This window comes from Apodemus sylvaticus, chromosome 12 (genome assembly GCF_947179515.1).
Source record: "Apodemus sylvaticus chromosome 12, mApoSyl1.1, whole genome shotgun sequence".
Taxonomy (NCBI): domain Eukaryota; kingdom Metazoa; phylum Chordata; class Mammalia; order Rodentia; family Muridae; genus Apodemus; species Apodemus sylvaticus.
In genome coordinates this window covers 87,835,670-87,861,757 of record NC_067483.1, presented here as the reverse complement: position 1 = coordinate 87,861,757, position 26,088 = coordinate 87,835,670, and the positions used below count along the sequence as shown (strand labels likewise).

Here is a 26,088-nt window from a genome sequence, read left to right as displayed (position 1 = left end):
GGAGAGAGGGCAGAGAATGCGCAGTCAGCTCTGCAGTATGAGGAAGGAAGGAGAGAGATTCCTGGGTAGGATTCAGAAGGGTCGGCCTCTTGTGGCAGTCCTCGGTTACCACCTCAGGACTTAGGGGAGCAGGGATCCTGTGTTGTTCGTGTGTATACAACATTGCTGTGCAAGGAACACTCTATCTCAGAGAAGATTCAGAACTCCCTCTCAATTAAGAGCTTTGGCCGTTTTTTTGTTTTGTTTTGCTTTTTTGGTTTTTTTTGTTTTTGTTTTTGTTTTTGTTTTTGTTTTTGTTTTTTTGTTTTTTTGTTTTTCGAGACAGGGTTTCTCTGTGTAGCCCCGGCTGTCCTGGAACTCACTCTGTAGACCAGGCTGGCCTCGAACTCAGAAATCCGCCTGCCTCTGCCTCCCAAGTGCTGGGATTACAAGCGTGCGCCATCACTGCCCGACTTTGGCCGTTTTTTTAAAGATTCACTGTTAGGCTGAGCCCCCCCCCTACCCCCACCTCCAGCCCCCCCCCCCACAATCCTCCATCCCCTGCCTTGCACATCAGTGAAGACAGGACAACAAGGGAGCCTGTGCAGACATGGAGGGCACGTAGTAGGGCTAATAGAGCTGGCAGACACTGAAATGTGCCAAAACCACCAGACTTCTGCGTAATCACTGATTCAGAGTGGCTCGCTCTTGTCACTCAAACCACAGAACTCTCCAGGCTATGTCCAGTGTCGCCTTTGAAGCTCATTCATTTCCGCTTGTTTCTCCCTCCAGACCCGCAGGATGGATGACAGTCCCAACACCCCAATTCCATGCCAGTGAAAGGGGTAGGGGTGGGGGGGAAAGCTTAGCCAAAGGGTGTGGCCATGGAGTCAGCTGCTCCCAGGGACTTAATGACAGGTGGTGATGAGGCCTTCCCTCCTCACCTCCTGGGACAAGTGGCTAAACAGGCACAGTCTGGGCTGTCAGACACGGCTGGGCCATTGCAGACTCTTCTGTGGGGATTGATGCAGCAGGATTGAACTGGATACAGATCCTTGCCCTGCCTCCCTGGGGTGTTTGTTCTGTCCCCATCCAGGAAGAGCACCCACCCCCTGAAGACGCCCCATGAGATGACATTGGTGACATCTGCTGCCCCACACGCCAGCAGGACCAGATTCTTGTGAGCCCAGGCTTAGGCATTTGGTGTCCAAAATGGTCTTGAGATGCGACAGGCAGTGGGCCACCCACGTCTTTGGATGCTCCCTGGTCTGCTAGAAAGAAGGCCACAGGTGAAGGGGAGGAGGGCTCCGCGACAGGGTGACCATGCTCTCCTGTGGGTACCAGCCTGGAGGACAGGTGGAAGATGAGGTCCTTGGGCCCATGTAACAAGGAGCAATGTCATGTCTGAGGGCAGGGATGTGGTCTGGTCAGATAGCTCTGGACAACATATACAAAGAATGGATAATTCAGAGTCGCTTAATCCATGTAGGTTGCTATTGAGGGTTCTTTAGAGGACATCTCCTTCTCCAGGACCATGACCACAAGTCACCTGAAGCTACCTAGGAGGGCACTGACTGGACATATGGGCAGATAGCTTGCAGGTTTCTCCCAGGGTCTTGGTTTTAGCAAGCACGGTGGGGGCTGTGAGATGGCTTTGCTCCGAACTGTCAGCAGCTTCCCACACAACAGTGGCTAAAATCACTCTTCTAGGGTCTGAGCTGGGCAGTGCTCTAAAATGCAGACACTTGTGGCTGTAGCCTATGGCAGAATCAGAGAAGTTGTGAGGCCTGGGTTTTGCTCTCCAGGGTTTCCCTGAAACAGCCAAGGCTCTCAACTGAGCCACACCCGGGTCTGGAGCCCAGCTCTCTGCCCCTGACACTCCTCCAGTAAAGGTGGCAAGGTCTGGCTCCAAATATTTCCATGACACCCAGGCCAAGCTGTTTGACTTCCTAAGCCTCAGTTTCCTGATCTGATCAATGGAGCCGATAAAGTCTTGTTATTACAGGTGATGGGCTGTGGATGATTGGATGCACCCAGCACAGAGGTCACCATGGGCAGGGAGACTTTCTTTGTCCCTGGGTGACATCTTTGAGCCACTGTTTAAAGGTATGATGGAGTGTGTAGAATAGACTCCTTATAAAGAACGAGTCTCGTTGTTTGTAGACTAGAATGTCACCCCTCCTGACATCCATGGCTGGAGGTCTTCATAGTCCCACTGTGGTAGTTGGTGGGTGGGGGTAGGATGGGCAGAAGGATCACATCAAGCCAGTAATGGTCTCCAAAGCCTTTATTGGGAAGGGAGATAGCATCTACAGTTGACTGAGGGGCCACGGGGCAGGGGATGTAACAGTCCTGAGGGGAGAGGAGTTCGGAGGAGAAGAGCCTGCTGGAGTGTGGGGAGGGTCCTCCCCTCCCAAAAGGCACTGATGGGCATGTGCCCTGGATCAAGAGGTGGGGCCTATACACAGAGGGTTGTCAGAATACAGGCAATCTCGAAGCTAAATACAGCCAGCCAAAGGTGAACAACATCTGTCTTGAGGCCATACCTGCTCAGGGCTCCTCCAGCCACGAAGGAAGGGCCCAGAAGGCGGGCAGAGCTTAGGAAGAACAGCCCAGCCTTTCATCTTAGTGTTTTGTGCAATTAAAACAAAAAAACAAAATAAATATAACTTAAACACTTCTTAAAGGACGCAAACGTCTAGTCTGGGGAAGCCATTGAAGCAATCTTTAGCGTGTGCAAAGCAAGAGCGGGAGGGTCCCATGGACCCTGCCCATGGGGACATGCAGCCTGTCCCATGTCCCAGCACCTGTGTGGCCGGGACCTTGGGAGTCCCCACCGGGACTCCCAGAACTCGGTTTATCAGACTGCTGGAGGTTCTGGGCAATTCCATCTGAGCTCTGTCCATCCCAGTAGAGCAGGAAGGAGGGGCCTCTGGCAGGATAGAAGTGAGAGTGGTTTGGGAGATGGGGTGGGTACTAGCACGGTAAATACAAACCCCAACCGAGGAAGATGCCCTCGGCCACAGAGTAACCCTAGAAAGATGCCTCTCCACTTTCCCACTCACGACACACCCAGCCCAAAGCTCTGCCTAGCACTGTCCTGAGGCTCTCGCCAGCAAACCGGCCCCCAGTCACAGTATCTTAGCGCGTTATTGTGGCAGGTGGCACCTTCATAAGGGACTCGTCATATTTTGTCCTTTACATACATTAAACTGGTCCTTTCTGTTGTTGCTGTTGTTGTTCATAATGTGGTTTGCTTCAGCAAACATTTCTCCGAGACAGCGGGAGGGAACTTTTGGCCAGATCATAGCTGTAGAATCTTGAAATTCCCAGCAAATGGCTGACGCACAGACCATGAGGTCACACCTCAAGCCCTCTAGCAGCTACAGCTGGAGAGCCCCAGAGCTGGCTGCCTGGTTGGCTATTGCCCTGCCCCCATGCCAGGCCACCCCGTCTTTCCAATCATGTGCTGTCACAAGGTCTGGGCTCCATGATGGGTATGTGTGTGTGACCTTTTAGCAAGTCAGCCCACACAGAAGCTCACAGCCCATCTGAATAGGGAGCCAGGAAGAAATCTGTACTTATACATCCTCGTGGGTCCCACCTCCCGCCCCCACCCACTGTCACTCACCCACCCAGCCTGAAGGGGAAGCACATTTGCCACTTGGGACAACAGTTCTTCTAGAAACCCCAGGGAGCTGGGGTAGGCGGCCAAGACAGCACCCCGCCCAAAACTGTGTTGTCAGGTGTGTACACACTGGTCTACCCCATTTCCCTCGGTCCCTAATCAGTGCCTGCTGGCCGTGGGACCCAGAGGAGCCTCTGTACAAGCGATCCAGTCTCAATAAAAGAGAAGGTGAGAAGCCCAGAGGAGGGGAGGATAGCTCCAAACATCCACGGAGCTAGGAGTTTTGTCTTTTAAAAGTCATACAAATTGTACACGCTTTTCAATCAGAGGCTACTTGCTTCAGAACTGAAGTGGTGGTTAACAATGATCTCCCCACAGCCTTTCAAGAAGCTCGGGACTCCAGGAAGGAGAAGGCTTGGGGCGGCCCTGGGCACCCCTCTGAACCCTGGCAACTACTGAATTACATGGAGAAACACCAATCTAAGTCCTTTAAGACGGGAGAGTGAGTGATTTCAAGGGAAGCCAGAATTCTTCCGTAAGGCCTAGTGATTGCTCCCCTGGGCGTGGCCGGATCATAAATCCCTGGAGGTTGGTGCCAGCCCTGAGTATCATACCCAGCTCTGGACCTTTCCATAGCAAGCCCATCAAGGGCAGTAAGCAGAAGCTCTAGGTGGTGATGTCATCCCCTGAAGCTCAGCTTTGCAGAATGTCCCCTCTGAATCCACGGCCATGCTCCCAGATGGATGGGTGAAGTTCTTTAGAAATCGAGCTGTTCTCAATATTCCTAGGCTGGCCTGGGTCCCAAGGGTTTAAACAACAGCAAGGTGGGACCCTGATTTAGCGTCTCTAGAGAAGCCACTCAGTGTCCCTGGGAACTGGGGCTTCTCACTGGTGGAGACTTTGCTCATAAGCTACATGCAGATCCCCAGAGGTTGGATTCCCAACTCCCAGTAATCAGGACCCTGGTCTAGCCTGGCCTCACGGCCCATGGTGAGAGGCACAAATGGGACTGTGTTTACTGATGGCACCAGCCACCAGGGGGCAGCAAGGCCCCCAGGAGTAGCTAGTCTGGGCCAGAACTTTGGGGAGTAGGGGGGGACTTCCCAGTTGGAGGCTCAATCTCTCAAGACCCTCGGCAGCCAGGGATCCCACGGCCTTCTAGATCAGCGCCAGCTCTAAGTGTAACAGGATGTGGGGCCTAGCTTTGCATAATTCTCAAGAAGGTAATTCTATTTAGAGAGAATTAGAAACGCCACCTTCAGGCCCCTGTGTAGGAAGCGGGAGGGGGGTGGGCAGGATAAAGACCTAGAAAAAAATATCTCTTTTCTTCTCCAAAGTGTCCTGTAGTGCAGATGGGAGGCTCCGTTCTAGGTAGGCACTCGGGCAGGAAAAGGAAGAATTAGGGGAGGAGAGAGGCGACAGGCAGAGGTGGCGGGCAAGGTGGCTATGCACGGTGGGTGGCGGTGGCCTCAGGTGAGTGGGCTGCCCTGGGACATTTCCGTCAGGATGTCGATGAGGTTGTTCAGCCCTGAGAGGTAGCCATCCTCCCGGTTCCCCTCCTGCCAGGGGACGTCATGTTGTAGGGTCTGGCCTTCCGGAAGAGGCGTGGTTTTCCCAAAGTCAATCATCCACACCTTGGCTTGCTCCTTCTTGTCATGGATGAAGAGGAGAGAGCTGCCAATGACCTGGAAGGAAGCAGGGCTGTGAGAGGGAGCAGGGAGGCGGAGTCACGACAGGGAGGGGGCGGGATTGGGGGGCTAGACCTGACAGGGCCAGGAGGGAGGGGAGCAGAGCTTGGAAGAGTAGAATCTGGAGGACAGCAGGGTTAGGGGGAGACATGGCTGGGGCGCCAAGGTTTTTAAGAGGCTAAGGAAGGCTTGAGGTTGTAATGATCCTGAGCTCAGGTCAGCAATTTCACTTCCTATTGGAACTAGGGATGATGGGGAGGGGTGCCAGCCAATCAGGCAGTGTGTGACTGTGGGGCTGCAGGCGCAGCACCCTACCTACCTCGTGGCACTTGAAGAAGGGAGAGACTTCCAGCGTTTCTCGAATGGCCTTCAGCCGGTCCCGGTAGGCGATCTGAAGGCAGAGATGGTCAGAGTTTTACACACTCTGTGTGTGTGGAGGGGTGGGGTTGGGCAGGGCGGGACGGGTTGTCAGATCTATTTGGTTCCTTAGACTCTGAGAATTATAACTAGCAGTGACCATGTACCAATCACTTACGCCGACCTCTTCATCTACCCCCAGCTGAGCTCAGTTACACCTTTCCCAGAAGGCGATGTGGTCCCTCATCCTCCCCCAGTGCTGGCCCATGCCAGCATGCCAGCCAGCAGAGGCAGAGCCCAGAACTGGTTGCCATGGTAACTTCTTGACCACAGAGTCCTGTGCCCCTGACTGAAGACAAGGTAGGGGGAAAAGCTACAGCATCTCTACAAGAGTCCCCTCCACGGAGCCTTACAGATCCTCCTGTGTTGGCAATGGGCTACCTGTTCATTCCCAAGGGCCAGCTCTGGGAGTCCCATCACCCAGGACTACAAAGCCACTAGGGATGCTCATGTCACACAGGGTCCTTCAATGACGATTTGAATAGCAGAGACAGCCGGGCAGGGCTAGTCCGCATCATCCCGGAGTCCCTATCAACAGCTGGAAATGCAGTCAGTGGCATGAGTCAAAGTGTGTGAAATGAGGTGCCCTGGCACTAGAGGAGCAGAACTGCAGACCTACTGTGTGCATTCCAGCCTTATAGGGCTGAGCCTGGAGGCCTCAGGAAGAGAGGGGACCTGTGTCAGGCCAACTTAGGTCTGACTCCTAGCTCGGCCTTTTCCTGATTATGCATCCCTGATCCCTCAAGTCTCTGATCTGTCAAATGGAGACAGAATGTCTGCTTGTCCCCACCAGAGGGCTTCTGAGGCCCTGTGGTGAAAACTCAGTGCCACACCCAGCCAGCAGCAGGTGCTGAAGAATTCCTGTCATCATCGTTCTCTGACATGGAAGGGTGGTGTGCTGGGCAGAGGGACTGAGGAGAATGAGTCAGTGTCCCCAAGCTTCTCTGGGGACAGCCACATCACCTTCTTACAGAAGTGTAGAGCTAGAGTTTCAGAAGCAGTCCTGCCTGACTTTAGCTAGGTCCGAGAAGGGATGGTCCCCTGACCCCAAACCCTGACTCACCAGGATGTTCTGGTTTCCTTTAGTGAATTCTCTGAAGGCCTCGGTGACCTGCTCCCTTGTCTTGGTTTTCTTGAAGTCACGATTCACAGAGCCATCTTCCTTCTGAGGGGGGAGTCATGCACAGGGAGTCAGCAGAGGGCCCGTGGGACGGAGTGGCCCTCTTGCTGCTTTTTGGAGATGGTCAGGTGACCAGGGACAGCAAAGCAAGCCAGGGGCAACCAGGTGATTGTCACCTGGCCCAGGAGAGCCTGTCCCAGACCCCAGCTGAGGAGTGTACACAATGGCACCAGATCGCTGGCCACACACCACTTTAGGATGTCCTGGTGGCGGGAGGGGTATCCGAGGCGACAGTGGAGAAGCACCTTGTTCTGAGTAAGGGCGGCGAGGGCCCCAAGGAACGGTTAGCTTCAGACGCCTTGCCCTTGGACCCGTGACACACAGTGTGTCCCATTAATGTGGTAATAGCTATCTGGATGATTAGGCTAACCGTCACCCTGTCACAGGCTTGTGGCCAAGTGACGGTCATTTAATAGTGGCCCAAAGCACAAGAACAATTGCTGGCAATTTTTATGATATGGTAAGTCAGAAGCTGTAAAGTGTTTCCTTGAAAAAGGCAAAACATAAATGTGTGTATGTGGAATATGTATGTGTGGTATGTATGTATGTATATATGTAGGTGTGTGTGTGTGGTATACGTATGTGTGGTGTGTGTACATGTGTGTGTGGTGTGAGTGTATGTGTATGGTATATGTGTATGTGGTGTATATGGTGTGTATGATGTGTGTGGTATATGTAGTGTGTGTGGAATATGTGGTGTATATAGTGTGTATGGTGTGTGTGGTACATGTAGTGTGTGTGGAATGTGTGGTGCATGTGTATGTGTGGTATGTGTGATGTGTATATGGTGTGTGTGGTGTGTTTGAGTGTATACATACATATCTATCTATCTATCTATCTATCTATCTATCTATCTATCTATCTATCTATCTGTGCACGTGTTCCTATTGGTGCTCTACATTCCAGACATTTGGTCTGGGGCTTAAAATGCACTGCAGATCAAGGGGCTGCTATAAGGTTTCCCCCAGAGCCAGGGTTTAAGTCCTCAGCACTGTATCTCTACTCCACAAACCACCCTCCATGCTCAGAGCCCAGTGCTCCCTCTCTTTAGGCTGGCCTGGGCAAACACACAGAGCTCTGTTCTTTTGAGACAAATCAGGAGAGAGAGAGAGTGTGTAGGAAAACCGCAGGCAGCTGGGTCTGAGGGAATGGCACCTCAGGGGAGCCTTTGTCATAGGGCCTTTTGTTAGCTGAGGCAAAGGAAGGCAGATGACGGTATCCAGTCAGCCTTTCTAGGCCAGTGGATGCTGTCGGCTGCGTGGTGCAGAGACCACAGACTGGAGCAAACCGTGCCTGGGAAAGAGGTGCCGGGGTATGCAGTTCAGACAGACAATGGAGATGGAGAGGATGTGTGTATATAATTTGCATCCGGCCTGAGAGCTGAATATTGCTCTCAGGAGGGAAGGCTGGTTTCCGAAGACAAGGGAGGACAAATGGTTTTCTCGGTCCCTAGCTCTAGAAGCCAGTGGGAGACACTGGTGATCACATCTACACACTGTGTGAGAGATGACCTTCCAGAGCCTCCCCTTATTTCAGATACCCAACTCCAACTCCATGCCGGAGAGTGAGCGGGCCAGGCAGACCAAGCCAGGACTGAGAAAGGAAGAAGCAGGGTCCCTGAGGGGACTGTCACCTTCCCTGAAGGAATGGCCACCTGAGACACTGAGGACCGTGTGTCCCCTTTCCCTGCTCCTAGCTGGGTCTTGCAAATCTAGTAGCGAGGGACCTGGACTGGAACACAGGGACAAGTACAGTCTTCTGAGGTCCTTCTCAGAGTATCCACGAGGAGAGGATGAGGCTTCCAAGGTGATCCCGGGTAGCTCCACGCTTCCCCTTACCCGTACCTCACTGGCAGTGAAACAACATTTCTCCTGTGGCAGGTATATAAGCTGGCTCCTATGTGGGGCCTCTGTACAGCTGTAGAAATAAGCTACCCGAGCCCCAAGGTCTGACAGCCTTCTACAGCCAGCCCACCTGTACCTCAGCTGCAGAATGTACCAACACCCCTGCGGCTGGCTGTCGGTATTCAGGCCTGTACAGGTAAGGCTTATAGACTCCAGTGTCCCAAGGCCTTCATCACTGAGAACCGTGAGGCCTCAGCAAGTCTCACCTTGATGCCCTCGATCCTGAAGCCTAGGGTGGCTGTGGAGCTGATGGTTTCCCTCCACTGCATATAACGTGGCTTGGTCACAGCTCGCTGGGCTTTTTCCTCTTCAGTGGGGGCCTCAGGGTCCACCTCGACCATCTTCTGGTACATGTCCTTCCGCAAGCTAGGCTTCTTCCTGGCCTTGGTGAGTTCTTCCTCCAGGTATGTCCTGCATAGGAGGTGAAGGACATGCGTGCTGGGGCGGGGCCACAACTCCCTGGAGTCATGTGTGGTGGATGAAGGCCCTGAGCTGGTGGTGCCTTGTCCCAGCACAATGGTCAGTAGAGCAACATCTAAGATGAGGTGAATTCACTGGGAGAGCTGTGTGGACCCAGAGCACCCGGATGCTGGGTGACTGTGAAGGCCTAATAAACTCAGAACCGCCCACAAGGAAGCTTTTCTAGGGTCGGCAAGAGAAGAAAGATGGCGGACAGTGGTCAGTTTGTGGAAGAGAGATAGAGGGCGGGGTTCACCCTTGGAACTCCATCATGCCTTGGCAGCCTGCAAAGAATATTCGTCCTTCCAATCTGTCTCCCTGTCCTCAGGCAGCGTGAGGCAGGGCTGCATCTCTGGCTTTTGGCAGCAGGGTTCTTGGAAGCACCAAGAGCAGAGTAAAGTGGGCTCTGCGATGACCTATGCTGGACAGGGCTGCCCAGCGTTCTGTAGCCCAGCAGTGTTTCAGAGATAAAACTGGCACCATTTGTCTCTATAACAGGTCACTGAGCCTCTGATCCCAGGAAGACTAAAACATGCTCCATCGCTTCCCCTGCTTCTCTTTGTATAGTAGAACCTGCAGGCTGACCAGGTGAAAACACTAAGCAACTAGGAGAGGTGACAGGCAGAGATAGGCCAGGCTCAGAGCAGCTGGGGGTGGAGTCATTGGCCTAGAACCCTGGGGACCAAATCTGGTCCTAGCACTACCCCCCCTCCCCTGCAAACTCCCACCACCTCCCCCAATTGGAAATATGACTCACCCCAGCCTTTCTCCCCTGCTAGAGCTCCTCCACCCCAGTGCATGCCGGCCAGGGCGCTCATGAGGCAGCAGTCAGCAGTTCACTGCAGGATGGGGAAGTGGGTCCCCGTGGCCTGCGTGGGTGTGAGCTGCCCTCAGAGGCACCCTCCCTTCTCTCCTGTCCATCCCCCACCCCCAGGCACTGTCCCAGGACATCTGTCCCCTACAATCTGCCCCAGACTTCCATTCTGGGTCTCAGAACAGACAGAACACAAATCTACATCCTACAAAGGAGATGATTTCAGAAACCTGCACTATTGGTATTACACAGAAAGGAAACTCGCAGTTGCCTGGAATACGGGTGTATAAACGTGTCCTGCTTGTTTAGGAAGGTTATAAGGGGAGGGTGCATTAACTTCTGGTTGGGTGCTTGCACGCACACACATTCCGTGCACTCATGCACACTTATGCACACAGCACACCACTGTGCATGCAGATACCAAGTTGTCAGTAAACCTGTGTGCTGTTGGGGAGGAATTCATGCCCAAAACACACGAGGGTGCAAAACAGGCTTAATGTCTACAAAGAGTTCTCAGTAGCTCCTTAAACAGGAAGCAGGCACCAATGCCACAGCCCTGCTCCCATGGGCCTTTGCTCAAAATGGGTTCCCACAGCTCCAGCTAGACAGTCATTTGTTCCTCTGGCACAGAATGGGGTTGGAAGAGATGTTCCCAATGGCTACCAGCTGGGAAACAGGTCTATAAGAGGAGCCCTCCTAACCTGTCACTGCTGAGTGAAGCTGGAGCTTCCCTTATAGGGGGAGGGAGATCTGCTCATCAACTTCTGGAGCACAGGGAATACATTTGGGGTAGAAGAGAGGTGCTCCCATGTCTGGAATCTGGGGGAGGGGCTGACCTAAGATAAAGAAAGGGAGGTGGTGAGTCACTGGTGGGCCAACGGGCATCAGGCTAGGGCCAGAGCCGCTTCCCCAAGTTCCAGGGGCTGGGACCAGCTCTAGATGGATGATGGAAGATGCACCCACAGTGAGTGGGAAGTTAAAAGCCCAAGGGTGCAGGGTGAGCGCCACTTCCCCGGAAGCAGGTTCCAGGTCCTAGAAACACCCTGATTTAAGATGCCTCCAGGTCTCTATGCCTTCCCTCAGGACCCTTACATACCATGGCCAAGGCTGACTCTGTGGAGGGGCCTTCTCACCATTTTGGTAAGCCTCTGCCTCATTCATGCCCTGAGACTTGGTATTTGACAAAGACCCATGTGTATCCCAGCCTCTTTCCACAGCAAGGACATGTCATGTGCTAGGGACAGCCACGAACTGCCCTATCTTGGTGCAGGCACAAAGGGCTATGTTTCTGTGCTACTGTGTTTGGGAGAAAGAAAGCCACGAGTTATGGCCCAAAGAGGACTCCAGGGAGCACTATTGGAAATGGATCCCTATGGGAAATGGATCCCTATGGGAAATGGATTGCTAGGTGTCTCCATGGAGGACAGGCCATGGTTGAGGTCCTGGTGTGCGGTCCATAGACCTGGGCACATTGTACTACATTGCTACCTGGGAAGGTGTTCCTGGAGACTTCTGCTCAAGTGGTAGCACAGGCTACCCTCGCAATGTGGCTGGCCCTGGGACATGCAGGGACAATACAGCTGACTCACCTAATACAGGACTCAAAGAGTTCAGGAGGCCCTCAGGGCCAGTGCATGGGGAAGTAAGGGCAGGGTGAGTGCTGCTTTGGGGGTGACCTCCTCTTCCCTAACTCCACCTGGGATGGGGTTACCTAAGCCCTTTTGAATAGGAGGGCTCTGAGGTGCAAGGAGAGAAAAAGGTATTAAGCTAGAAGAGAGGGGAGTGGGTACCCTGTGCCCGCAGCATCCCGGGGGCACACAGCTGCACCAGGCAGGAGGCAAGGCAGTGCTGACTGTGAGTAGGTGCAATTGTCCGGGCACCTCCAGGAACGCCCAGTGCACTACGATTGTGCCCACCTCCTTCTCCTGCAGGCAGACTGAGTCCCAGTTTTCCTAATGTTGGAAGGAAGGGCGGGGCCTCTGATTGAGTGGGCGTATTCTAGTGCATCGGGGAAAGAATTTTCTAGAGACAAAAATAAGATATCCAGAGATGCAAGGCTGTGTGCTAGTTACAGGGGCATTCTGCTTTCTCTCCGGGAGCCAAGACATCCAGGGCTTTGGAACCAGGAGGAGGTGGTGAGTGATGGGGAGGAGGCAGTGGCAGGGCCCGTATTTCTCCATGACTCCATCCGTCCCTACTCTCGGGACAAGAGCAAGGGGACTGGTTTTGGCCAGCTGCCAGGGGCTGGTTTGGACACAGAACTCCTAGGAGCGAGAAGGAACGAAGGCAACCGATCAGTGTAATCGGAGCACACAGAGATCTTCTTCCTCCTCGCCATCTTCATATATAAAAAAAAAAAACCTCTACATGTCAGGGACCGGAGAGACCTCAGTTGGCTGCCCTGGAACTCACTCTATAGACCAGGCTGGCCTCGAACTCAGAAATCTGCCTGCAGTTACAGACAGTTGTGAGCTGCCATGTGGGTACTGGGAATTGAACCTGGGTCCTCTCTGGAAGAGCAGCCAGTGCTTTTAACCACTGAACCATCTCTCCAGCCATGAATGATGTCTTTAAAAAAAAAAAACAAGTTGGACGGTTCCAGAGGAACAAGACCGGAGGCTGACCTTTAGCCTCAATATGCGCACGCATACATAAAAAAACACACACTCATACGCACCCACCCATGTGCTGAAGAAATAGCTCAGACTATTCAAGTCAGATTTAAGCAATAGCGCTGAGCTCAGTCCGCAGTCTAGTGTGCATGTCTGCAGCCAAAATCAGGCTCTCTGGGCGGGACACGTCATGCTGGAAGCCTCAAAGGCGGATGGCCTGAAGGTAGGGATGGTGTCCGCTTCTGCTCTCTGACCTTCCAGACTGTGAAGCTTAGCATAAGCTTGACGCTCCTTGCAAGGTCTGGAATCATCTCAGGCCCATCTACTACCTACTGCTGGGACCTCTGTAGCTCCCAGGCCCCATCCTGAGCTGCACCCTAGGGTCAGGTCTGCTTTTATTTTCTTTTTGAAACCAGCATGTGCTACAAGCCAGCTCTGTGGTCCCTCTCTGTTGAGGGCTGCCTCAAGGAGAAGAGGCTCTTGGCAGGGTGGGGCAGGGCGGGGCAGGGCATGCCTGCATGATGCAGGGCTCACCTGACACCCATCTTGCAGTCCATCACACAGGGGGAATCGAAGTCAGCCAGCAGGTCGTCCATCTGGTTGTAGCGTTCCCCATCCTTCACCACGTCCCCATGGTAGGCTGGCACGAAGGGTCTCAGCACGTCCGCCATTAACCGGTCCAGGCAGCGCTGTTCAGACTCACAGTGCTTCTTAAGGATGCGGCCATTTGCAGCTGCCTTGAAGCTCCCTGTAGAGGACAGTAGGAGAAGGACCTCTAGCTTCAGCGAAAGTCAGGGGTATCTGGGACCCCCCCCTCCACCTTGTAACAGTCCCTGCATCCCTCCCTCCTTCCAACCCCGACCCAGACAAGAGATGCTACCACAATGGCTAAGCTGAGGGTTAAAGGTGTGGCCATTTGTAGACAAGCCACTTACACTTTGAGTCCTGGCCACCCATTCACTGACTGCGACCCTGGCTGCTCTCTCTTTTGACTCTAAAGCTCCTCACCCCTGAAATGATCCACGGGACTGTATATAGTTCTACCCACTCCTAAGTTTACAACAAGAACCCGCCTCCACCTCTTAACGGAGCAGATGTCCCTCCCTGAGTCTTAGGAGAAAAAGTTCAGTGCCTGAACAGGGGACAGAGTGGACTAAAAGGAGTGTGTCCAGCGCACAGGCCATCTGGGCAGTGTTCCTTCAGAGCCATTCTGCCAGGGAGTATTAACAAAGGATGTCCTTCTATGTCTTGGTCTAAGTCTGTGTTGCCCTGTAGAGAGCCTGCAGGTTGGTGAGGTCACAAGGACCAAGTCCGGGGTGGCTCTAGAGGTGTCCCCAGAGGACAGTGCATGATAAAGGACTTCATATGGGGCCTAGCTGACTCTGCCAGCACCTTGGTGGCTACAGGGTGACTTGGTCACATCTCCCTCTAGTTCAAGTTCCTTCCTGGTAGAGACTACATCTCCACTGATATTCTAACCCCTGGAACAGGGCAGTGAAGGCCTGCACAGCAGCTGAACACCGAGATGGTTTAGCTTAGCCTCTGTCCAGGACTAGAAGGGGCAAACAAGTTATAAAGAATTGATCTAAAAGTTTTATTGATGAGACTGGAAGTGAGGCTGGGAAAGAAAGAGCGGGAGAGTGAAGGATGGGGCAGGGGTGGGGTGGGTGTATTCGTGGGGACAGTGTGTCATGATCAGCTGTCCACAGGCACTTACATGGTAGTGTAAGAACCACGCCTTCTGCCAGGGTCTGTTGTAGGGCTGCCCTCTCCTGGAGCATTCCCCCACATTCCCCTCTCTAGGGGAGCAGACTCTACCTGCATGTCCTGCCAGCTGGATCCAGGGGTACTTCTTCTTGAAGGACATGACAAAGGGGGACCACTGCACCATGTTCTTTATCTTCCGCCATGACTTGCTCTAGAAAGCAGCAAACAGAGCACTCTAAGTGACAGACATAAACCAGTTCAAACAAGCTGACTCAATGCCCGCAGCCACTGGACCAGAGGGACCACACGCCCAGACAGCTCAGGTGCCCGTGGGTGGGCTCCAGACATCTTGCTGGCTACTTAGCAGACACAGTCACAGATAGCTCTGCCCGTTTACAAACAAGTTGAACTTGAGTTGAGCTTTGAGTTGAGCTTCAAGTTGAGCTCGGGATTTCTTAGGGGCTGCTCACGGGTAGGTGAAGGAGGCTCCCAATCCAGGGCTCCTTAACCCAGACCCTTCCCACAGGAACAATTAAACCCATGTTGCTTCTTCTCACACGCCCACTCAGTGCCTTGGATTCTTTGTCTAGAGAGGGCCAGGCAGCTGGTCCATCAGGTTCTTGGGACTCATGGATACTAGGACTCAGGAAAATGACCTTTTGTACCAAAGCAAGTGATTCTCAGAGTAGAGGGGTCACTGTCACCCAGCAGCAGGGTGTTGCCACACAGTTACTTGTGGATGTTTTGGTAAATGAGCATCAGTGAAGAAGCATTCCACAGAAGGGCCATTCATAGATGACTGCTGAGTACCAGGTGTGGGGAGCACACACCTGTGACTGCTGAGTACCAGGTGTGGGGAGCACACCTGTGACTGCTGAGTACCAGGTGGGGGGTGCACACACCTGTGACTGCTGAGTACCAGGTGGTGGTGGGGGAGCACACACCTGTGACTGCTGAGTACCAGGTGGGGGGTGCACACATTGTGACTGCTGAGTACCAGGTGGGGGGTGCACACATTGTGACTGCTGAGTACCAGGTGGGGAGGCACACACCTGTGACTGCTGAGTACCAGGTGGGGGGGCACACATCTGTGACTTCTGAGTACCAGTGGGGGCTGCACACATTGTGACTGCTGAGTACCAGGTAGGGGTTGCACACATTGTGACTGCTGAGTACCAGGTGGGGGAGTGCATACATTGTGACTGCTGAGTACCAGGTGGGGGGTGCACACATTATGACTTCTGAGTACCAGGTGGGGGGTGCACACATTGTGACTGCTGAGTACCAGGTGGGGAGGCACACACCTGTGACTGCTGAGTACCAGGTGGTGGTGGGGGCACACACCTGTGACTGCTGAGTACCAGGTGGTGGTAAGGGCACACACCCATGACTGCCGAGTACCAGGTGGGGGGTGCACACATTGTGACTGCTGAGTACCAGGTGGGGGGTGCACACATTGTGACTGCTGAGTACCAGGTGGGGAGGCACACACCTGTGACTGCTGAGTACCAGGTGGGGGGGCACACACCTGTGACTTCTGAGTACCAGTGGGGGCTGCACACATTGTGACTGCTGAGTACCAGGTAGGGGTTGCACACATTGTGACTGCTGAGTACCAGGTGGGGGAGTGCATACATTGTGACTGCTGAGTACCAGGTGGGGGGTGCACACATTATGACTTCTGAGTACCAGGTGGGGGGTGCACACATTGTGACTGCTGAGTACCAGGTGGGCGGCACTCACCTGTGACTGCTGAGTACCAGGTGGGGGGCGGCACACACCTTTACTCCCATCTACTCAGAAAGGTCACACAAGCTCAAAAGTTTGAGTCTAGTTCAGATGATACAATGAGAAACCCCTAAAACACACACACACACACACACACACACACTCCAAACCATCTTCTAGGAAAGAGGGTCTGGAGGCTGCCCAGAAGAGGCAGCTGAGGACAGACTCTGAAGACAAATTTGGCCCAACTAGAGCCAGCTGGCTGGCACGGAGGCTGGAGGCAGTACGGTAAATGTGTGCAGGAAGTGACCATGAACGCAGAGTGGGCATGCTCAGGTGAGTGTGAGCAGAAAGTGAGCCCCAAGTTCGGGGGGGGGGGGTCCCAGAGTCTTCCCACATCTAAGCTGAGAAGACCAGCAGACTTCCGTTGGCTTTGCCTTTCCCACACGGCCTCCATTAGGAAGCACCACTGAGCAAGGGTCCCATGGCCAATGGCCCCACCACACCAAGACCAGATGCGTGCTTGTGGAATGTTCTTTTAATGGAGAATTGTGCATTTGACGTTCTGCTGGCAGTAGACTCAGGGTTCCCCTTGCATTTTAAGCCAATGTTAGGCAGCATCAGAAAACGCTCTCCCCATGGCTGGGCTGCAGGGCCTGCATCCTCCTAGCTTGTAGGTGTGGAGGCAGATGACAGGGCAGGAGGAGACAGACTCAGGCCCTCACGGATGTCCTGGGAAGCCCAGCATTGCCTCAGCAGCCTGCTCCACTCCCAGGGGAAGCAGCTTCCCAGGCGTGGGGCGGACCTCCTCCAAGCACTTCATTGCCAGAAGCCAGTGTAGCAGGAGAAAGGTTCCAGGCCTCTCCTCCCCACCAGGACAGGTGACAAGGGAGGAAAAGAAGCCACCTACGACCTGGAGGAATTCCACCAAGGGACAGCTTAGCCCAGGCTCTCTCCCAGAGCCGATTCCATCTGAACTCAGACCCCAGCCCAGGGGTCTTCCCAAGTGGCTACGGTCACCTCTGTCCGCTAATCCCCACAGCATCTACACAGCTTCCACGGACCTCAAAGCACCTTCTGACTTCTATGTGCATCTCCAACATGGCTCTGAGGAAGCTGACTGTGGTCAGGTCTTCAGTGACATGTTACTGCCTCACTCACTGACCCGAGTCTCTCTCTCTCTCTCTCTCTCTCTCTCTCTCTCTCTCTCTCTCACACACACACACACACACACACACACACACACACACACACACGCCCCACCCAGTGGTGGATGTCAGAACTCATAACATGCAAGCACAGGCACCAGCTGCAGCCAACACAGGGCTTGTTGTATGAGTTCTTGTGACAGGCTGGGGTCCTGTGGCCTGCGCTGACCTTCACAAAGTCCAATGGTGACAGGAACATTTTTATCTGATTTTCTTTTCTAGACAAAGCACACCAGCTGCAGCAAGTCTTTGCCCCTAGTCCAGTGGTTCTCAACCCGTGGGCGGTGACCCCTTTGGGGTCAACCAAACCTTTCAGAGGTGTTCCCCAAGACGACCAGAAAACACAGATATTTACATTATGATTCATAACAGTAGCAAAATCAAGCCGGGCGGTGGTGGCGCACGCCTATAATCCCAGCACTCTGAGAGGCAGAGGCAGGTGGATTTCTGAGTTCGAGGCCAGCCTGGTCTACAGAGTGAGTTCCAGGACAGCTAGGGCTACACAGAGAAACCCTGTCTCAAAAAAAACAAAACAAAACAAAAACCCAAAACCCAAAACCCAAAACCCAAAACCAAAAACAAAAAACCAAACCAAAACAAAACAAAACAAAAAACCAAAAACCAAAAACAAAAAACAAAAAACAAAAAACAAAAAACAGTAGCAAAATCACGGATATGAGGTAGCAACAAAAGTCATTTTATGTCTGGGAGTCACGGTACATGAGGAACTGGATTAAAGGGAGGCAGTGTTCGGGAGGCTGAGGACTTCTTCTAGTTCATCCTCTCCCCTGCTGGTAAGAACCAGGGGGACACCGAGACCCTGCGATCTAACTTCTGTGCCTGTCCACAGTGAGGCTTCTTCCATGGCTGCTCTTGGGCGTTTGACGGCTAGCATTGGAGACAGAAGACATCTTCCTGAGCAGCCAGGGCTCTGGCTCAAGAGGGGCATTCTGGCTGCTCCCTTAGCCACTGTAATATGTCTCTAGTTGCCACCAATCCTTGGTGATGCCCTGTTCTGGGGCTGGGACCCTTCCAGCACAGTCACCAGGGGACACAAAGCTTGCACTCTGCTGGGTGGGATCAGAGCTGCCGCGTGCTTCGGGCTCTGGAGGGATTTGTGTGTGTATAATGTACATGGACGCTCCCTGTGGACAGACAGGAGAGTAGCACTAATAAAGCCGTTGTGTCCACCAGAAAGGGGAAGGTGCAGGGACCACTGGGCACTCAGGGCTTTCTGCTCTAACTTCAAGGCAGGTGCTTAAGCAATCTAACAAGTGACAGGCACGAAGCCTCCAGGCGAGTCCTCAAGTGATGAGCTGAACCAGTCCCTGGATTGTCATCCCCAGTCACACCAGCCTTGGCTGAGCCTTGCTCTGCATCCACATGCAGGTAAGATCATTTCTCTCACCCAGCCAGACCTCGGGGTTGTGCGAGGAATGTCAGGGTTCCCCTGACTTGTCCAGTTAAATTTGGATTGAAAGGATCAGGGGACAGCCAGGTTGGGGAATGTGGGTTTTAAAACCCTGAGATGAAGGATAGCTGTTGAAGGCTGCTGAGATTTGAAACTGCTGAAGCGACTGAAGTGACCCTGGGCAGCCACACAGCTTACACCTGACTAAAATAGCGCATGGGAGAGGGATTTGAGGTGGGAAGAAAGAAAACAAAACAAATAGACAAAGAAAACAACATGGAAGGCCCACAAACACCAACCCTCTTCGCACCAGAGGTGTCTGGAAGAGAGAGAGAGAGACAGGGGCAGAGACAGACAGAGAGAGCAAGTGCTACCAGCAGGGCAGTTCCACACCACACTGCACCACAGGCCACCGGCTCTGCCAGCAGGAGTGGAGCAGCTTGGAGCTCAGGGCAGCCAGAGCCTGACCCACCTTTTCCTCTTCCTCTTTCCCATGAGCTGGTGCCTCAGAAACAACCAGAACACAAAGCGTCCTCGGGCTTGCCAGCCCCTTCCCTGACACCCGGGTCTTTCAGTAGAAAGACCCACTGTTGGGAGGGCACACCCCAGCCCTGGCTCTGCTCACGGGGGAAGCCTCGATCGGGTCTGACTCTGTTTGTGTAGGCTTCTAGGGAGGTGGACAGTTTGCGGGGCATGCCACTGGCTGGTGGCCTTTCCCTTCCGACTTCTACAGGGACGTCATGCCTTAAACAAAAAGGAAGGCGTCGTGGCCCGTGTCTTCTGAAAAGCGGTCAGAAGAGGAATGGCAGGGTCAGGGGTGAGAGGAGGCAGGGCGTGGGGACCTCGTGGGGCCTCTTTCCTACTTCTTTCAGAGTGCGGTAGCCATCAGCAAGGGCCTGGCACAAAATGGAATTGAAGGGCCCCTTGTTTCAAATGTGGTAGGAATGTCCAGATGGAGAAGGTGGTTGAGTGAGAAGGTCCAGGGCCAGGCAGGTATGGGCTCTGCTACAAGGCTCACCAACACTGTCAGGAGCCTCTGGCCTCAGGCTTGGTACAGCCATGTCCAGGCTGTTGCTGGGAAGCAGATCTCCTGGAGAGAGCCAGTGCAGTCCCTCGGGCATCCTCAGCTACCTGTCTGCCCTCCTTCTAGCACCTGCTTGATGGAACCTCTGCTAGGTTCGGGACTCACCAACCCACGAATGAACAACTGAAGTGACACACTCCCTCCCATCCTGTGGTGGGATGTCTAAACACTGCCTAGGTCCTACAATGCGGGCCTCTGTCTATAGCGACCACAGAGGAATGAAGCTTAGCGCTACCAAGCTTTGGGGTGAGAACGAGCCTCTGTTCTTCCAGGTCCCAGGGCCATTGAACTGGGTCCTGTAACTGGGTCCCCTGTGGCCCCGTGGAATCCCCGGTGATACAGACCTCCCTCCCAACACGTGCTCTGCTCCGCACATGGCCAAGTTCAGGCGAGCCATAAATATTCACTTTGTCTTGACTTCTGATTCTTTTTGTTTGTTTTATTTTTTTTTTTCCTCTGAGACACAGAGTGCTGGCAATAATCCACCAGGCATTACCAAAGGGCCAGAGGGCAAGTGGGGTGGCCCGGGAGCTGAGCCAGCGTGTGATTGGTTATTTGTGAAGCTCCACCCCCAGGGCCACAGTGCTAGGTCCTGACCGCATAGTCAGGAGCATCATGAGTCCAGTGTCTCCATCTGCTTCTGTCTAGACCAGTGGTTCCCAACCTTCCTGATGTGACCTTTTAATACAGTTCCTCAAGTGGTGATCTCCAACCACAAAATTATTTTTTGTTGCTACTTCATAACTAATTTTGCTGCTATGAATCATATGCAGGATGGTCTTAGGTAACCCCTGTGTAAGGGTCGTTCAAGCTCCCCCCAAAAGGGGTTGAGACCCACAGGTTCAGAACCGTTGGTTCAGACACTCTATGAAGTGGATTCCCAAATGGTTGACGTCACCTATGGGGAGGTATTTTGTGGGTCAACAAAACCAACTCCATGAGGAGGCTAGACTAGGGAAAGTCCCTTTCCTCCAGCCACTCTTTTTTATTTCAATAATTTGATAATTTGATTTATTTTTAGATAATTTTTAAGGAAAAGAAATCTCCCTCCTGCTCCCCCCTTTTTAGGGTAAGAGCGATGAGGGGGAGGTAACTGAAATATCACTGCTCCTAAAATCCTGTCAGACTAATGCTGGACTGAGCATGCGCGAGGGTCTGTGTGCCAGCGCAGGGAAATCGCAGGCAAATCAGGTGTTCAGTGTCTGTGGTGTTCCTAGGGATGGTGCCGACACCAATGGAAGCCTCACAGAGCTGACATACTTATTTCCATTTTGCTCAGAGGCATTAGTGTTGCTCCAGGCCGCACGGCTTCCAGCTCTCTGCCATTTAATTCTGAAGATTTTGTTTCAGCCAACAGGATGCCCAGCCCCCCCCCCAATCTCTCTCCTAGCTATAAAATGGCCTCACACAGACAGCGAGCACTTTGTCACTTTGTCACAAGACTGACCTTTCAGATGGGAGAGGCCTGAAGAGACCTGCCCTCCCCTCCCTCTGATTCCCAGGCTTTTCCCAGAAGGTTCTGGCTGACACACACTTGGGGAAGGGACATTTGACAAAAAAGTGGACAGGAAAGGTTCACTCTGTCTTAGACCTTCTGCTCTGCTCTTGCAAAAGTCGGACAGAGTCATTGCGGTCTCCATGTTTGGGAAAAATGCCTTCTCTTTCTTTTGGTCTTTCTGTAAAGCAGCTAGGGTTTCCCTAGTGATTGGTGCCGCCGTCCTGAGGAAAGCCTGCTGCTTCTCCCGGCCTCGCGGCCAACTTTGTTCTTTGTGCTGTTTTGGCAGAGGCCCCTCCATGCCCCTTCCTGGCGCCTGCTTGGAAACCGTGCCTGCCGCAGAGTCCAGAGTGCTGCGCTGGAGAGGAAAGACTCCCTCCGTCGGCAAGGCAGATAGCTACAGCTAAAAAACAAGGCTGCACTGGAGACCTACCAACTTAACAAGCAAGACTCTCAAACCGAGCGAAGAGCCTCTGTGCCCACGAGGGGGCAGCCTGTAGCTGTTTTTTTTTCCTTCTTCTTTTTCTGTCTCTACAGACTGCCTGAGCAGGGTGGGCAAGAAGAGAGCTGAGGCACAGGTGAGCCCAGGAAGGCTGAGCCTGCCTTAGGTGACAGAGCCGTGCTTCTGATGTTTTCCAGGTTTTAAGAGTGTTCTCACATGCGAACACACACACACACACACACACACACACACACACACACACCATGTATCTTTTAAAGACAGGACCCAAGTCTACACGTGAAACTCCTTGTGTTTCAATACACACGGCATCCACATAGCCCAAAGGTGATCTTACACAGCAATTTTAGTGCACCTGCATTTTGACCGTGTGTGGCCGGCCAGGAGAAGTTAGCCGGCCAGTTTCCCCTGTCTACCTTGCCCCACTGAGGGCAGCTGTCTGTCACTATGCTCCTGAGCTGCACATCCTGGGCAGACAGGAAGCCTTGTTGTGAAGCTCCCCAGAGGGCCCCTCCCGCTTAGCTGCCTTGTTCTGTTGCAACTCAAGGCTCAGTTGTTGCACCAAAGGCAGAATCCAGACTGTCGCCTGGGGCACTCCGCCAGCCACTCTTCTCTTCTTATCCAGAACCCTGGGGAAAGGCCCTGGACACAGCTGGCTAGGACAGGCCTGCCACCGCGGAGCGCCACCATGGCCTCCCAACCACTCACAGAAAAAGAGGGTTCCGGCATAGCCTCGGGGCCACTGCGGATACTCCCCCACACTCTCTTGTATGCCTGAGACCCTGCAGGGCATGACATCTTCCTGTCCCCAACCTGTCTATCTCCAGGCTGTGCAGCACTTATCCAAAAGGCCTGTGACTGGAAAGGTCTAGGGGTTCAGGCTATTTTCTTCTGGAAAGGTCTGGGGTTCAGGCTATTTTCTTCTCTTTCCCCCTTGCTATGGGACCTTGGGGCATCTTCACTGACAGCCATCCCATGCAGCCAGGACGCTAGGGGCCACAGTAAAGAAATCTCCCACCAGAGACCTTGCTTCAGGTAATTCTTCTCCCCCCAGCCTCACTTTCCTGAGCTGCTGCCAAAGGGACCTGCAATCCCTGCAAACCAGTCTTTGTTGTTGCCCAAGAACTGAGGTGTCCTTCAAGTTCCTAGGTCTCCCTGCCAGGTGACCCAGCAGTCCCTGTCTCTGAGTGAAGGTCACTGCTTGGCTTCTCTCCTCTTTCTTCCAGAACTAAAAATGACAGCCGTGAGGAGGAAGAGGAGGAGGAAGAGGAGGAGGGGGAGGAGGAGGGGGAGGAGGAAGAGGAGGAGGTGGCGGCAGATGGGGAAATGCCTGACCACACAGAGCCCATGCCTGCACCAGGAGCTGGCCCGCCTCAGCCTCCCTCCAACTCAAAAGGCTGAGAGGGAAGTAACAATAGTCGGAAGCTGGGAGTGGCCACCAGGAAGAGCCAAGGGGGGGCTCGGGCCCCCCTGGACACTTCCTCATGGAAAAAGGCAGAGGACAGAGGACATTTAGCTTTGTCTGGGAAAGGGAGCCAGGCACTGCGGCTGTCCCACAACCCTCCCCAGGCCCCCCCTCTGTCTCCCCAGAGATTTTATTTTTACTTTGGTAAATGCAAAAAAACAAGGTTGAGCTTCTGGAGGGTGGAAATTTACTGAGGGCCCTCACTGGGCAGCAGACAATCGGCCCAGCACTCAGTTTTAGGGACTGAATTCTCAGACAAGATAGGGGGGACTCTCTCAACATACCTCCTAAGGAGAACTTTTACGTAGTTAGGGGCCAGAGGGCTCAATTCCTCCTCCTCTGCCTGGGGGACTGCAGGGTAGGGCAGAGCCACAGCACACAGGACCAGTGATGGCCAGCTTGTGGACTAAGGACTTTGACAGGCAGATGCAGTGCTAAGCATTTGATATGTACAGTGAATGTATGCTAACTTGTCATGGGGGAGGTGCTCTCATGATCCCATTTTACAGACTTGAACACTGAGACACACAGAGATTAGACAATTTGCCTGAGGTACTAGAGATGGTAAGAGGCGAGCCTGTTGAGAGTCCCAGAACTGCACCATTCAGCTAGGCTCTCTCCTTTGTCATTTGTAACATGCAACTTTGTATCCAGATGGACTCGGGCTCAGATCCTGTTAGCCCTGTCCGAAGGTCCTGGGCAGGTTACCAAGCCTCTCAGGGCTTCAGTTTTCTCCATTCTTGTGAAATGGTAATACCACTTGGCCAACACCACCGGCCGACTCCGCTGGCTTGGCAGGTGTCAAGAGCAGGACCCGAGACACACACACACACACACACACACACACACACACCACACACACACCGTCCTCAGCTTGAATCCCCCCCTTTCCAGGAGGAGGGGAGGCAGAGGAGGCCCGTCAGACTCCCGGCCAGAGAAATGGCCTGCTCCAAACACCAGAGCCACTTCTGAGCATCTGTGAGTATTCACAGGCTCTTCAGATCCAGGAGTCTGGCAGAGAGGCCACCTGAGGCCTCTAGTTCCATCCTAAACCAGGGGGTGTGGGGGTGGGGTGTGGGAAGGGCCGCTGTGAGCACCTCTGTTCTGCTGTTCCTAAGACAGAAGGCCACAGGCTCTTTGGGTGGCCACATGAGCACACACACACACACACACACACACACACACACACACACACACACAGCTTTCTCCTGACTGGAAGATGACATTTTAGAAAGCCAGGCATCTGAAAGGAAGTTGGCCACAGAAAGCAGAAGGAGCACAAAGGTCACCTTTGCCCCCCTTTCCCAAGCAGCTTGCAGAAGGAAAGCCGCGAAAGCCGCTTCTGAAGCGGCCTCTGTCGCACTCCGGCTCAGAGCCTCCAAGATGGAGAAGCTCCCAGGTAGCAAGCGCAAAAGCCCACGGCTGGACTGGACGCAGGTGGACACGCGGAGGGGGGAGGCCGAGTGCTGGGAACTCCCACCTAAGGAATTTCTAACAAGGAAACTTTTGAGGAAGGGCTTACAGGCGGATCACACAGCTATATTTAGAAAATTATTTCCGAGCAAGGCACACTGGAGCAATTCATATCCGAGGGGTAGCGCCGAGCTGCCTGTGGTTAAGGGCACTCTGTAACGCAGTGCAGACCTGCTGAGCGCCAGAAACCTCTTCCGCCTTCTGAAGACACTTCTGCAGCCCAGTCCCGGCAGAAGCTGATTTGCAGCTCCTGACTGGGCCATGAGTCACCCAGTTTCCCTCTCCTGACAGGCTGTTCCCGGTCTTAAAGAGTTCAGCTACCATCAGCTACCATGCTCCTGTTCACGTGCAGACCTCCGGAGGCCAGGCACACCGGTGAACCCCCTAGTATGAGCAAGATTCGTCACCCTCAGAACATGAGGCCCGGGTCATCCTGACGTCTATGAGGATGTGTGACTTTCATAAACAGCCTGACTCATCACTGGTCCCCCTGAATCTGTCAGCGTGGGGCCCCCCACTGGTGGCAGTGGGCGCTAACTGAGCCCGTTCTCCTCTGCGGTGTGAGGATCCCATAGGGCCATTCCAGAGAGAGCATACTTACCTCTCTCTTTCAGAGGAGCGAACAGGGACATGTTCCACCTCTTCTTGTGTCCCCAAAGGCACAGAACCGGGGATCATGCTCAACCCAACTCCCTGGCAGCCTGTATGCCCACTAAAGTGGAGTGGGGTCTCCCACTCAGTAGAGCAGGGGCACTCAGTGTTTCCTTCACTTTTGCCTTTGGTTACAGGGATTTAACATTGGTTTGCTGAGACAAAACCAAGCATCTCCAGACCATCAGAGAACGAAACTAATAAACACAGCGGCAACACTCGTGTGTTACTGCCCAGAGGGAGACAGAGTACTAGGTCCACACAAGCGTCCCCTTCTTGTTTGCGTAGCTTAGAGAAGGTTCTCAATTCTTTTGCACTATTGCAGCTCTTTCCCATTGGGTAGGGGAATGAGACTCTGAGGGGTGTGAGTGAGTGATCTGGAAACGTCTGGAATGGCAGAGGCCAAGGTACGAGACTGGGGCTGAGGAGCTTCCTAGGTAAGGATCTCAACCCAAAGACCTTCTTTGCAGACCGAGTGTAGGCCCAGTTCCCTGCCTGAGGCAGGGCTGAAATGCATATTGCCTTGAGGATCTAGGAATAGGGATGCCCTTGTGATGTCCACCTGCTGTCTGTCTGTCTGGGCAGGGTGCTTGTCCCAAGGTGGGGGTGGAGCACCTTATAGATCCTTGAGTCCGGCTGGAGCCTGAGAATGGCAGAGAGTGAGCAAAGTGACCCAGGACCTCCATCCTCTCCCAGTGACCAGGGCCCCATCTGGTAGGCTGGGC

The 26,088-nt window shown here is 53.5% G+C and overlaps 1 protein-coding gene across 1 annotated transcript in view; it reads right to left on the bottom strand.

Moving 5' to 3' along the window:
- Positions 1-2,251: 2,251 nt before the first annotated feature.
- Itpkb (inositol-trisphosphate 3-kinase B) overlaps positions 2,252-26,088 on the bottom strand; it is a 96,681-nt gene continuing 72,844 nt past the window's right edge. Inside the window, exons 3-8 of the mRNA XM_052201194.1 lie at positions 14,500-14,599; positions 13,216-13,429; positions 9,003-9,207; positions 6,776-6,877; positions 5,615-5,686; positions 2,252-5,292 (exon numbers count right to left, since the gene is read on the bottom strand). Of these exons, the coding sequence (XP_052057154.1) occupies positions 5,077-5,292; positions 5,615-5,686; positions 6,776-6,877; positions 9,003-9,207; positions 13,216-13,429; positions 14,500-14,599 (909 nt within the window). The 3' untranslated portion in view covers positions 2,252-5,076. The remainder of the gene's footprint in view (positions 5,293-5,614; positions 5,687-6,775; positions 6,878-9,002; positions 9,208-13,215; positions 13,430-14,499; positions 14,600-26,088) is intronic.